This window comes from Rhipicephalus microplus, chromosome X (genome assembly GCF_043290135.1).
Source record: "Rhipicephalus microplus isolate Deutch F79 chromosome X, USDA_Rmic, whole genome shotgun sequence".
NCBI lineage: Eukaryota > Metazoa > Arthropoda > Arachnida > Ixodida > Ixodidae > Rhipicephalus > Rhipicephalus microplus.
The window spans coordinates 499,208,499-499,222,093 of NC_134710.1; the positions used below are offsets into that span (position 1 = coordinate 499,208,499).

The following is a 13,595-nucleotide window of genomic DNA, read 5'->3' on the forward strand; positions in this document are numbered from 1 at the left end:
AGATGGAATATGTGGAATATGTATGTCAAAATTTTGTGTGCCGCAGTGATGTTCCTCTGTAGACATAAATGTCCTATTTGATTTTGCAGCAATTGGTGGGCCACAGAGTAAGTATATTTGCTCAGCATGTATTTTAATAGTTGGTGCTTGTATGCTGTGGGGCAGGTTCTTTCCAGCATTTTAAAGCCTTTTGCGCTCAAACTTCCTTTTCACGAAATTGCATATTATACAAAAATAAGCTCGTTTTATAGTATAAAAAATTTCTATAAACCAACATATTCTATTGGAATACTTCTTTATTTACTCTTCTATAACTGATATTTCGTTATATTGGGGTTCGATATAACGAGGTTTGAGTGCAGTAAAACCTCGTTATTTCAAACTGAGTTAATTCAAAATTCCACTTGACTTGAAATATTTCCATGGCCCTGTACTTTGCAACGAAAGTTTGAGCGGATAATCTGTAGCCATGGTCAGCACCAGTCCGTTTAATTAGAAAATTTTGGGTGCATGTGCCAATGCCTGATCCCGATTCTGCTGCAAATCTGTGTAAAGAATGAGTTTTAAGAGCGACTAGTGAGTTTTAAGAACGGCCACTTCAAAAACTCTGTTCGAAAGCTTCAGTGATCATTCTTTCCAGCCAAAACACATTGTGAATTTCGTCGTGCTGTTCGTTATTGAATGGAATGATCAATTTTCACGTAATAAAATGGGCGAATGGTCGATCATGACGTGCTGACGCAGCGATGAGCAGCTGATATGCTGCCTGCATGTCACTACTGCGTTGCAGTGAATATGTCTTGTGTTACAGCAAAAGATGTTACGAGATCGCAACAAGGATCACGCGTGGCGCTGTAGTTGCCTGCCACCATCACCGGTGTCCGTAATCACTGTCACACAAAATTTAAAAAAAAAAAAAAGAACTCAAATGAAAACACCAAGGACATAGTGGGATTTGAACCTAGGTTCACTGCATGCCATCCCGGTATTCTACCGCTGGGTCATGCTGGCGCTTGGGACTCGTTCGCAAACTTGCCTTAGGCAAGCTTGGTGTCGGGAAAGGAATCGCATTAATAAAACATTTTAAAACATCAAAGGAACAACCAGGCGTCATACAAAGCGAATAGCGTAACGAGTGGGTCGTCCAATGCTCCAACCCACTATAAAAGCTTGTTCTTTGTCACCTATTAACCGTGGCGTATACCCACTTCAACCGTAATTCATCATCATCGTCAGCCACTGTATGAAACACAAAATTCACACAAAGTTTGTTGCAAGTGTTTAGCGGATACGACGCTTCTTCAAAAAATGATAAAGGATAGCGTAGTGAATGCCAGCCTACTACACGGAAATTATGATCATTTATGGCGTAAGTGGGTACCCAGCAAGGGTGCTTTTAGCATTTACCGAAAGTGTGTTGAAAAAGCTCTGAAAGGTCGCTCGCACTTCGAGCTTTCGCTGCGACTGTGCTGCGCCTTCAGCGCAGGCCTGGCGATTTTTTTCGCAGGCGTGAATTTTCGTTAATCACAACATTTTTATTATTTATCTTTTTTTTGCGGCGGCTGCAGGGCCCAGTGTTCTCTCATTTGGAACAAAATTGTGAACAGGTATTGCTGGAAAACATAAGCCTTGGAGCTGCAAACTAGCTGGCATAGCAAACCATTAGCCCTGATTACTGAAACAAGTTCATATTCCTTCCGTCCAACTTTTTGTATGTTTGCTTAATTGGAAAACCCACTTCACTCTAAGATTTCTCGCTGTCCCCGTGACTTTGAATTAATAAGGTTTTACTGCATGTGTCAGGAGTGCGCTACACTGAAGGAACCAGCGTGTCTTTATTCCTGTCTGAAAAAACTGGGTAACTCGTGGAACTCCTTTCGTGATCAGGATAGGGGTTTGAAATTGTTCCCCTTGAACGAGGAATTCTTAGTAAGTGTAAGTCAGAAGCTCGCGTTGATTACGTGTCTGCCCTTTGTAGACACCGCTCGTTGCTACTACCGGTAGTTGTAAAGATGACCAAACTTGACCATTTAGAGGAACTAAAAGTTGTAACAAGGTTTCTGCGGGTAAACCTGCGGAAGGATCATTAATTCGCATTCTTTCTGCCTCTTCTTCTTTATTCTTGGCTCTTATTTTGCTCTTATTTTGAGATAGTGATGCACCAGCTGTCACAACATAATGTGCTGTAAAGCCCATGAAACATAATAAAACGACGTTACTGCCCTCATGCACTACCTTACTGCAGCACTCTCATACTGCGAGTAGAACAACTGTGCGTGCAAACCGTCAATCTATCGCTTATTAAGGACAGTTCTTTCTCGTTATGAAATGCACTCAAACCTCATGATAATGAAATTGAATCTTGCACAAAAAAGTTTAATATAGTATCTAAAAATTTGTTATAAGATACGTTTCTAACACAATATTGCAGCACTAATCTTCATTTACTTTGTGATATCTGAATTCGTTGTATCGAGGTATGAGTATACTTTAGTAATACACTCCAGCCTGACTATAATGAACCCGTTTATATCAAATTATCCCGTATATCGAACAATTCCTAAACAAGGTAAATTTACATTGAGAATATATAGCACAAATGTTCCTGTTTTATCAAACGAAAATAGCAGACTACTGGTATATCGAACTCCATGTGCCTCAAAAGTGCCCCAGCAAGTTGGCTTTTTCTCGCGGTGGCGGGGAAAACTGCCGACGCCACCCTAGAAAAAGTTGGTTAGACCCGGTTGTGCACAGGCGAACACCCCCCTGCAAGAAATAATCCTGGCCCGCTTGCAGCGCTTACAGCCAATCAGAGGCCGTCATGCTTTCTCTGAGGCGCGGAGGTGGTAGAAGTGATCGTCATTTTTTGTTTCTTTATGCTTGAGTGCCTCCAGCTGCCTGTTTTCCTCGAGTCCTCATCCAATGTGGTCTTTGCTGGTGGTGTTCCCTGTTGCTCTGTGAACTGTGTTGGTGCGCTGTCCTCATGGCTTGCCCAAAGAGGCAGAATTTGCCATTCGCCTTCGTGTCGGCAGGGAGCTTAAGATCGACTTGCTCGGAGCTATTTCTATGTTGATTGGATCGTTAGCAGATGTCACGAAGGAGACCATCCAGAACTGCTTTAGGTATGCCGGCTTCCGCATGCCTGGTGATGACACCCCAAATTTCGACGACAGCACTGAAGTCACCGCAGGTGTTTCCGTCGAAGTTTGGAACGAGCTGGCAGAGTTCCCGGGTGCTGTCGACGGATCGACATTCGACGAGTTCGTCAGTGCGGGCGATGATGTCGCCATCACGGGTCAGCTGCAAGCTGAGGACCGACCACAAGCCAAAGCGACAGCAATAAGGAAATTGATGATGGCCCATTGCCTACATCCTTCGAGGTAATTAGTGCACTTGCGTTGGTCCGGCGCTATTGTGTGAATGTGGAAGGTTGCGGCCTCAGCTGCTCCGACTCTTTGGACAAAGTGGAGGTGTGTGTGCTGTCGCAGGCAGCGAAGTCGTTGACCCAGAAGAAAATCCGGGACTATTTTGTACCACAGTAGGGATCACAAGTAAGCCGCCATATTAATAAACTACTTTTCTTATAATTTATTATGTGCCTTTGTGTCAAATTCTATACCAGACCTATATTAAATAATGCCATATATCGAACTAATAAACGTTTTTTGGCGAGTTTGATATACCTGGGTTCGACTGTAGAGTGGCCCCTAGTGTAGCTGTGGGAATAGCAAAATTATCATCGTGAAGGATAGTCGAATCATATACTGAGTGAAAATTGAAATGAATAACTTTCGAATAGTTCTCGAATAAATTGAAGCCATAAAAAAGAAACATTGCAGAGGATTCCTAAGCGTACTGTTACCGAGGTAGCAAAATGCAGGTGAGTGTTTGTTTTGGTTAGGTTGATGAAATGCTGGAAGGGTGCTGATAAGTTGGGTTCACTATGTGCCTTACAATGAGAAAATACACAGGCCTAATTGCATTTATTCACACGACTTGGTATAACCATAGTGGCATGGGCAACATTCCACACATTGGTGCCGCTGGCAGTGCTGGTTGGAGAGGTGACATGCTTTTCATGCACGGCTTTTGTGGATGCTAGACAAGTGAGAGTGCGTGAAAAATAAATTTTTTTTCAATACCATGTTTTCAATTTATGTAGTCCTTTTCTATCTTATTCAAAAAAGTAATCGCTTAAAACTATCAAAAGAGCTGTAAAAGCTTGTTGCACCTGCTGATGGGGCGACAATCATCGTAAAAACCGCAAGGAAAGTAGCGTTTTTAAAAAATATTTCGTTTTAGCAGCACAACCAGGTGTCGCATTTTTGCTTTTGTCGGAAAGATCATTTTTTCTTATTCTTCTCCCGCTTCACCTAGCTTGGCCCCTCAGAAACAAGGGTGTATAAAGCGAATGTCTGTAAGTTCGTTTCAAGGCGTCTAATTGGCTGCGCCCGTCAAGTAGCTCCAGCGCACTTTGCCGTTGGTCCGATTCTTTACTCAGAGATAGCGTAGTCTGCTGCTTGTGCATCATGAGGCTAGTTGTTGAAAATCGCGCTACTTAGGAATGCGTTTCTATTCTTGGGTCAACGATCATTCTGTAGTCACAGGTCAACGATCATTTAGAAAATAATTACGCTTTGGTTTGACTGCTGCAAGCAAAAGCCATGGTTTCACAAGTAAAGTCACAATGCGCTCACTAAGATGAACCATTGGTGTCTAACCGAGTGCTAAATACACTTGTCTTCGGAGCATCAGGGCATCGGCTCAAATTTCAGCACTGGAAATTAAATATTTTTTGTTTTGTTAATTTATTTCTTTATGCTGATTAATGTAATAAATCTCCAATGATGTCATTCACCTGACCAGCCAATAGTGACGCTGACAGCAGTTCAGTAGCCACACCACAGGGCCCTTAGGTCTCTCCATTCCTTTATTAAATGTGTTTCTGTGTGGCTTCCTTGCCACATGCTGCCGTCAAAAATGCTGATGTAATGGGAAGCCGAGCCGAAGCCGCTCATTTTGCCTAAAAATATTAAATAGATCATTTCGAAATGTCCTCTACTATTCTATGAAACGCACTTGGCCCTACGGTGAATATTAAAAAGTTTAGCATGATTGATCTTGCCAGTTGTCTGTCTGTCTGTACCTTTGACTTCTGTGGCACCCTTTGTAATGATACTCATCATATTATCAATTATTGCTTCGCTTTGTCGGTGCCCCGTCGCGGTGGTCTAGTGGCTAAGGTACTCTGCTGCTGACCCGCATGTCGCAGGATCGAATCCCGGCTGCGGCGGCTGCATTTTCGATGGAGGCGAAAATGCTGTTGGCCCGTGTGTTTAGATTTGGGTGCATCTTAAAGAACCCCAGGTGGTCAAAATTTTCGGAGCCCTCCACTACGGCGTCCCTCATAATCATATGGTGGTTTTGGAATGTTAAACCCGACATATCAATCAATCATCGCTTTGTCGGTTAGGGTTGAGTCTCTGTTCAAAAGCGTGGTTGGGAATTTCTGTAGTTATTGTCTCAACACTAGCTTTATAATTGTCTTTTTGTGTATCATTTTCTGCCATTCCTTGCTTAATAAGTCTGAACGAATTCGATACCTAATCATCCTGTGGTCACTGCATCGTATCTTGTCTACCGCTTTCACATTCTGCACAGTGCTGGCATGTGTTCAATATGAAGTCTATTTCATGTCAGTCAGTATTCATCCTATCGATACAAAAAATGTTTACGAAAATATTTGAAATATTGGCCTGTGTGGCCGGGTACGTAACTTCTATGCATGATCTGGCCGCATTGACAAAATTGCGGGCCAATCCGATCGAGACTTTTTTGCGAACCCATCGCATTTTGCGAACGCATCGCTTTTGTGAAACCATCGTAGTGATGCGAAACCAGCAGATACGAATTTGCAAAATTCCCCAGTCAAATTCCACTGAGACCATTGGGCCAAAATTTGTGTGCTTCAAACACTTTTCCTCATCACGGCGGGTGATATGAACATGAGTACCGAAACGGTCTAACGAAGCTCGACAGCAGTGGGCTCATTGCTTCGGAAGTACTACGCGCGCAGTCAGCGCACACACCATCTTCGTCGCGTGCGGTTGTCGCTTACCACAACCGCTGTATGGCTTAGACACGATCATGTATAGCTTCAGTGTAAAGGACTCCGAAAATGTGCTAGTGTTCAACGCTTGACCAGTCAAAGTGATGCCGCTGTCCGCAAACACTGCGGACAAAACTGCGGCAGATGCGACCATAGATAGCAAAAAACGACTTAGTTTTGGAGGCACGTGCGCAGCCAGCACAAGCAGATTGAGAGCGGAACTACCGTTTGCCGTAGCCGCCACGCACGAAACTGCTGTTGTAAAGATGCAGTAGCCAACCTTGAGGTTTGAGGGCACACGGTTGATGCAGTGGTAAATTAAAGGCGACATAAAAAAGGCTAAAAGTGTTTTGGCCTTCCTGTCCAAAGAATCTAAGTAAGGTAGTGTAGCTTGGACCCATGCTTTCGTGGCAGTAAGCTGCTGTCTCACGAAGACGTACACCAGTTATTTTGACAGAAATTATTTTGCTATCTACTTTGATAACGTTGAATTTCGGCGGTATTTGCACTTCCCCCTTGGAGACACACTTTAGTTGGGAAACCCAACCCTTGTATGTTTGGCCACTCCAAGCCTTTATAAGACCGTAATGCTGATGTGTGTGTCTGCTGAGTTGTTTGGATACCTCCCCTCCCGTTTATCATGATGTTTTTCTTTTTTTTTGTGCAAAAAAAGGGGCACAAATAAAGCGGCGCGACCCCCCCCCCCCCCCCTTTTTCTTACGGAAATCTCCTGGATTCAGAATCCTTGAACTTGGCAGTTATGCAGTTAGTACTCCACTCCATGAAATGAATATTCCTAATCATATTAACCGCACCTCTGCTCCTTACTTATGTGCTGCCCATGTAAGGAGCAGAGCTTGTATATACTTATGCAATAACCTTGTAGCTCAGTGGTATAGACAGTTTCGGTGTTTGTAAACAAACTGGCTCGTGCCGAACGGTCTACCCCTCTAGACTTCCAGTGCGGCACTTCCGGCAATGCTTTTTCAATGGTTTCGGCGGTGTCTTCGTGGTGTGCTTGAATATACTGCTGTAATATTTCTGGCGCATTCCTTAGAATGTTATTGGAGCAACGTCTAGCGGCTACATGAAAGGGCTCAAAGTAGCACACGGCAGGCACAGGCGCGGCCACCGCTGCAGGTAACACGGCTCGCGTGGCTGACGGGCGCCGTGCAAGATCACCGTCGTGGTCTTCTGATGAGCGTGGCCCCCTGCTTCATTTTACCTCAGATAGTGGTCATGTCTATACAAATATAAAATGCATAAATTGCAGGACAAGTTTGTCAGCGAGCTTAATTGGGCCAGTTGGTTCTGCGTATCGACGATGTGGATGCGCTTTGAAGACGTGGACCGGGAATTGACATTGTACACCTGTCTTTTTCCTGTCCACGTTTTTAAAGCGCACCCACGTCGCTAATGTGCAGGAAGGAGAAAAGTGAAGTTGCTCAATTCAGCTCATCGACTAGAACTGAAAAGCTTCCTCCTGAAGAACCCCGAACATATTTGTATTTCCGTCTAAGGATACAACCTCAGAATAAAACGATAATTTCTGCGCCTGTGTCACACCGGTCACATTTTAAAAAGATCAGCGGCGATCGAAATCGCTCGCGATCTGAAGTGTTAGTGTGACTAAGAAACTATAAAATTTACTGATGTGATGACTTAAACTGCGCCTGCAGGGTCACGCGAACCATTATGTTTTACTCACAAGTAAGCTATTCCTGAACCAAGCTTTCATGTTGAACCTACCTAAGCGGGCAGTTTATGTTCACACCCAAAAGATAAATGATGAGTCATTTGCTCGCACAGATGAGAGCCAACTCCCCAACGTCGCTTAAAAAAAAATCAAATGCAAAGACAACGAAACGTGGACATCATGATGATCACTGTGTGGCGATCAATGTTAAGCGCGGCTACTTTGTGTCCCGTGTTGTTTGGAATAGTACGCATCATTGGTATAGCTCAAACTATAAAATAAACACCTTTGCGATGGATTTTCAATGTTAGCTTCCACATTTTGCTACCCATGTCCCGCGTCAGTACACTTATCTGCCACGGGTAGAAGACAACAGTGACTGATGTGTTCCCGGTAACAGGGGCCTTTTACTATAGTCTCAAGTCTGAGTATCGCCTCTGGGCCATTAGTCTGTGCTGAGCTTTACATTGCCTTTGATGAAATGGGCAGAACAAACCTACACGCTCTTGATGGGAATCCAGTTTTCTCGCGTGATCATTGCAATGCGGGCACTCTTTCTATTCTATCGTCATCGGTCAAAAAACAAAATGTTTTGACTGGCATATGAAATTAATTCAGGCAGGTGGACTGCATCCTGGCTTCAGACAGCTGTGCTCGAGTTGTCAGCGCTTAATCAAAATAGTTTTATTCGCATAAAACATCGGAAAACAAGCAGCTGCGGCCAGCAACAAACGATAAAACCACGCAAAAACTAGCTAAACCGGAAGTTTCCAGGGGTGGTTTCCCAGTGAACGCACAATGTTGCCAGAGACCGGCAGGCTCTGGTGAAACCGTCTATACATTAAAACCTTGTTAATACGAAGTCACAGGGACTGTGAGAAGTCTAAGAATTAAGTGGGTTTTTGAATTAAGAGAACAGTGGGATGCAAGGAACTTGAAATTATTGAAAGTATCAAGGCTGGTCGTTTGCTGTGCTGGCTAGTTTTCGACTCCAAGGGTTATGTTTTCCAGCAATACAAGGTTATAGTTTTTCCGCAAGCAAAGGGAAACGCTGGGTTTAGCTACTGCAATCGCAACTAAAAAAAAAAAAAAATTGGCCCCGTATCTGCATGTTTCGCTGCAGATGTTGTGGAAAGACAATAATCTTGCGTCTCGAGAGAGTGAACAAAATGTTTTTTTTTTGACAGTGTTTCGATGCGAGGAGTGGAGACGAACGAGTGCATCGAGGCATGTGAGACATGAGCGCTATCTGGCAGTTATCTTGCAAAATGAAGAATAATTACTGATTTAGCAAGCACGCGGCGAGCGCGCCCGTCTTGGAGCCAATAAGGTGTAGAACGCAAATTGACGGGTCGGTGCTACCACCGTGTTGTCTTAGCAAAGCGTTGGAAACACTTGCCTTTTCATTGTAAGCGCAGCGTGATCCAACGCTACGGTCCATAGAATTACTTATGTATGCGACCGTTAGTATAAAAAAACACACCACAGAATACTGAACTGTTGTTATTGTGCCTCAGATATGTGCAATAACTGTTTTGTAATTGAGAATTGTACAAGTATGAACGCTGAAACTTATGCAATATTGGTGGGCGCTGCCGATGGGATTGGATTTTGGCCGTTTCGAGTATTGTTTTGGCGGACAAACAGATAGACCAAACTTTTTGCGTCGAAGTACCCCAAGAAAGACTATCGTCTTTAAAAAGTGATCAACTGAAACGTGCACCTGCAAAAAACAAGACATCTTCACTGCAACATAGCAGCTTGTCACCTGCTCCTCCCTGCATCAGCACGTCATGATGCCACTATTGGCCTGTTCTTTCTAGTAAAATAAACAATTTGATAATAGATACTGTGACGAAATTCACAATGTTTTGTTTGGAAAACATGATCATTGAAGCTTTCGAACCGAGTTTCCCAAGTAGGCGTAGCAGGCAAGAATTTTGCCAGCAGTGCAAGTTCGCGAATTGCTGCAGCAACTAGCACTTGGAGGTTTGTATACATAGTGAACTCTGCCAGACTGACCTTTATTAATTTCTTTATATTCTCAGAAAGAATGGGTAAATCAAAAACGCCCTGACATTGCGAGAAGCATATGACATGCTGCCCATGCGTCACTTCAGTGTTGCAGTGAAGCACATTCTGTTTTCTGCAGGCACACATTTCAGCTGAACACAAGATCGTTCTTTTTTTTTACAATTTTATTTTCTTGCAATAGCAATTATATGGACACTCTTGGCTGGATTTGCCGTCGGCGTCGCTGTCACTGATCTTTTATGTATACATATCTATATATACAAAAATGCAAAAAAGAAAAAATCAAGAAAAAGACTGGCACGCGAAATCAAACTTGGGTCCTCCGAATTGTGAGTGTGAGGCGTTAACCACTGAGCTACTGAGGAGCACATCCTTCAATGTTCAAACAGCAAGCTATCTATGTATATATTGTTGCGGGGAGGAGGCGTCTGAAAAAATGCCTTTACTTTTTGGTAAACAGGCAGGCATACAATATGGAGCCCGGTCTGCACGAGCTCGCCCTAAACATCGTCCTCTTTTCTACAATGTTCATTTGTGGTACCCCGTCGCATCACCCCCGGCGGCGAAGGCACCGTCTCGGTGCTTGGTTGGTCTGAGTAATATCGTTTCAGCCGAGTGACGTGAACAACGTCAGAACACGATCGCGCGCTGGTGGCGTTAAGAGGTTGAATTTCATATGTCACGTCGGTGACTTGGCGCACCACACGGTACAGACCCGTGTTTGGTGAAGTCGCCTTTTCGCACAGGCCAACTCGCCGCGACGGCGTCCAGAGAAAGACTGTGTCACCTTGACTGAAGTGGACATCACGATGGCACGCGTTGTAGACCTGTCGTTGTCGTTCCTGCGAATCGCTCAGACGCCGGTGAGCAATCTCACGTGCCTCTAGAGCTCTAGAAATCACATCGCGGGCATATTATGACGTGTGGCCAACGGCAGAAAAGAGCGTGTCGAAAGGCAACGTAGGTACTCGTCCGTACAGGAGGAAAAATGGCGAGAAGCCTGCAGTGTCATGCCAAGACATATTATAGGCAAATGTTACAAATGGAAGGGCGGAGTCCCAGTCACGATGATCGGAAGAAACGTACATGGCGAGCATGTCCGTGATGGTTATATTTAGCCGCTCTGTGAGCCCGTTGGTTTGAGGATGATACGCCGTTGTGAACTTGTGCTTTGTAGCGCAAGAGTGCAATATGTCTTGGATAACTTGTGATAAAAAGTAGCGATCCCGATCAGTAAGCAGTTGCCGAGGAGCGCCGTGGTGTAATATGACGTCTTCTAGAAGAAAGTCAGCGACGTCGGTCGCACAACTGGTAGGAAGGGCCCGTGTGATGGTATACCGAGTGGTGTAATCCATGGCGACTGCTATCCACTTGTTTCCGCTGGCCGATAAAGGAAACGATCCTAGTAAGTCAACACCTACCGTATAAAATGGTTCGGATGCGATCTGAATGGGTTGAAGGCGTCCCGCTTTAAGGGTTGCTGGTTTTTTGCGGTATTGACAGGATTTGCATGAGGCGACGTAATGGCAGACGGATCGGTAAATACCGAGCCAAAAGAAGCGACGTCGAACGCGGTCATAAGTTCTTGAAACTCCCAGGTGACCAGCTGTCGGAATATCAGGCAACTGTGCAAGGACAGTCTGACGCATATGTTGTGGTATCACCAACAGCAGCTCAGGTCCGTCAGGATGCATGCTGTAGCGATATAAGACGCCATCTTGGAGCAGGAACATATGGAGAGACGGAGGAGTTGCGGGACCACTAAGCCGAAGGATTATATCTCTGAGGTGAGGATCACGGCGTTGCTGATCTCCGATGTTGCTAAACGCGGAAAGTGCCAAAACGCAAGTAGACTCATCGCTCTCAGAAAGGTCTGCTGGGTCTACTGGATGACGCGACAAGCAATCAGCATCCTCATGGTGGCGACCTGATTTGTAGACAACCGTGTAGTAATATTCCTGTAGTCGTAGAGCCCACCGGCAGAGACGTCCATTAGGATCTTTTAAGGACGACAACCAGCATAAGGCGTGGTGATCAGTGACAACCGTGAACGGGCGTCCATACAAATACGGCCGAAATTGAGCCACTGCCCAGATGAGTGCGAGGCATTTGCGTTCTGTGATGGAGTAATTTGGCTCTGCTGGCGATAAAAGACGGCTAGCGTATGCAATAACGCGCTCGCAGCCATGCTGTCGTGCCAAAACGGCTCCGATTCCGTGGCCGCTGGCGTCTGTACGCACTTCCGTTGGAGCGCATATATCAAAGTGGCCGAGAATCGGTGGCGTCGTAAGTCTACTCGTCAGTTCAACGAATGCTCTGGTTTGTTCAGGTCCCCACACAAAAGTCACATTTTTTTTAGTAGTTCCGTGAGCAGTCGCGCGACGTCAGCAAAATTCTGCACAAATCTACGAAAGTAAGAACAAAGGCCCACAAAGCTTCGAACATCGTTCGCAGAGGTCGGGACAGGGAAATCTTTGACGGCACGGATTTTCTCAGGATCGGGACGAATACCAGAAGAATCGACAAGGTGTCCAAGGACAGTGAGCTGCCGGCGGCCGAAGTGACATTTCGATGAGTTTAGTTGGAGCCCTGCTTTGCGGAAAACCGAAAAAATTGTTGAGAGACGCTCGAGGTGAGTTTCGAAAGTTGGCGAAAAAACAATGACGTCATCAAGGTAGCATAAGCAGATTGACCACTTGAAACCGTGAAGAAGAGCGTCCATCATTCGTTCGAATGTGGCCGGGGCATTGCATAAACCGAACAGCATTACTTTGCACTGATAAAGCCCGTCGGGAGTTATATATACCGTCTTTTCACGGTCCAGATCATCAACTTATATCTGCCAGTACCTGGAACGAAGGTCGATGGAAGAGAAATAATTTGCTCCACTAAGGCAGTCAAGAGCGTCGTCTATCCGCGGCAGAGGATACACGTCTTTTTTTGTAACCTTGTTAAGATTTCTGTAGTCGACACAGAAGCGCCAGCTGTAATCCTTCTTTCTCACAAGCACAACGGGCGAAGCCCAAGGACTTGAAGAAGGTTCAATGATGTCTCGGGCAAGCATCTTGTCGACTTCTTGCTGGATCACGTGGCGCTCGGTGGAGGAAACTCGATAGGGTCGCCGGTGTACTGGATTTGCATCACCGGTGTTGATCCGATGCTTTACGACGGTTGTTTGACCTAGGGGTCGGTCGCAGAGATCAAAGACGTCTTGATACGACGCAAGAAGGCCACGAAGCGCAGACACATGCTCAGCCGGGAGATCAGAGGCAATCATTCCAGTTATGCAGTCTAGTGTACTGCGCGATTGAATACTTGCAGATGACGGTGTATCCTCTGTTAAGGCCGATATGTGGTAGTCGCCGGCCGGGCAAGGGATATTCCTCGTGGCAGCACTTCAGAGCAAAGTCCAAAGTTCACAATAGGGAGACATGCCACGTTGTTCTTCATTGTGATGATGGTGTGGGGGAACGCAACATTGAGTGAACAGAGTACTGTAGGATTAGGTGAAATGACATAATCGCCGTCAGCCACAGGTGGATCAGAAGAGACGTCGATATACGTCACAGCTCGACAAGATAGGCGAACAAAGTCGGCGGAGCATAGCTTTGGCGGCGCAGGATCAGAAGGGTCAACGGCGTGTGGTAGGACGAGCTGAACAACACCAGCAGAACAGTCAATTAGGGCGAATGCTCAGACAGAAAATCGAGTCTCAATATGATGTCATGTGGGCAGTGGTCCATTACGTAAAACAGA

At 45.3% G+C, this 13,595-nt stretch overlaps 1 protein-coding gene across 10 annotated transcripts in view; it reads left to right on the plus strand.

Moving 5' to 3' along the window:
- The window catches only part of LOC119160764 (uncharacterized), a 174,619-nt gene that overhangs the window by 65,064 nt on the left and 95,960 nt on the right, over positions 1 to 13,595 (plus strand). For 6 of the 10 annotated variants that reach the window (XM_075880990.1, XM_075880993.1, XM_075880996.1 and 3 more), the window contains 2 exons: positions 90 to 107; positions 3,174 to 3,380. The exons of 2 other annotated variants lie outside the window; for them this stretch is intronic. In XM_075880990.1, coding sequence (XP_075737105.1) covers positions 90 to 107; positions 3,174 to 3,380 — 225 coding nt within the window. The remainder of the gene's footprint in view (positions 1 to 89; positions 108 to 3,173; positions 3,381 to 13,595) is intronic. 2 more of the 10 variants (XM_075880994.1, XM_075880991.1) reach the window with 1 other exon arrangement.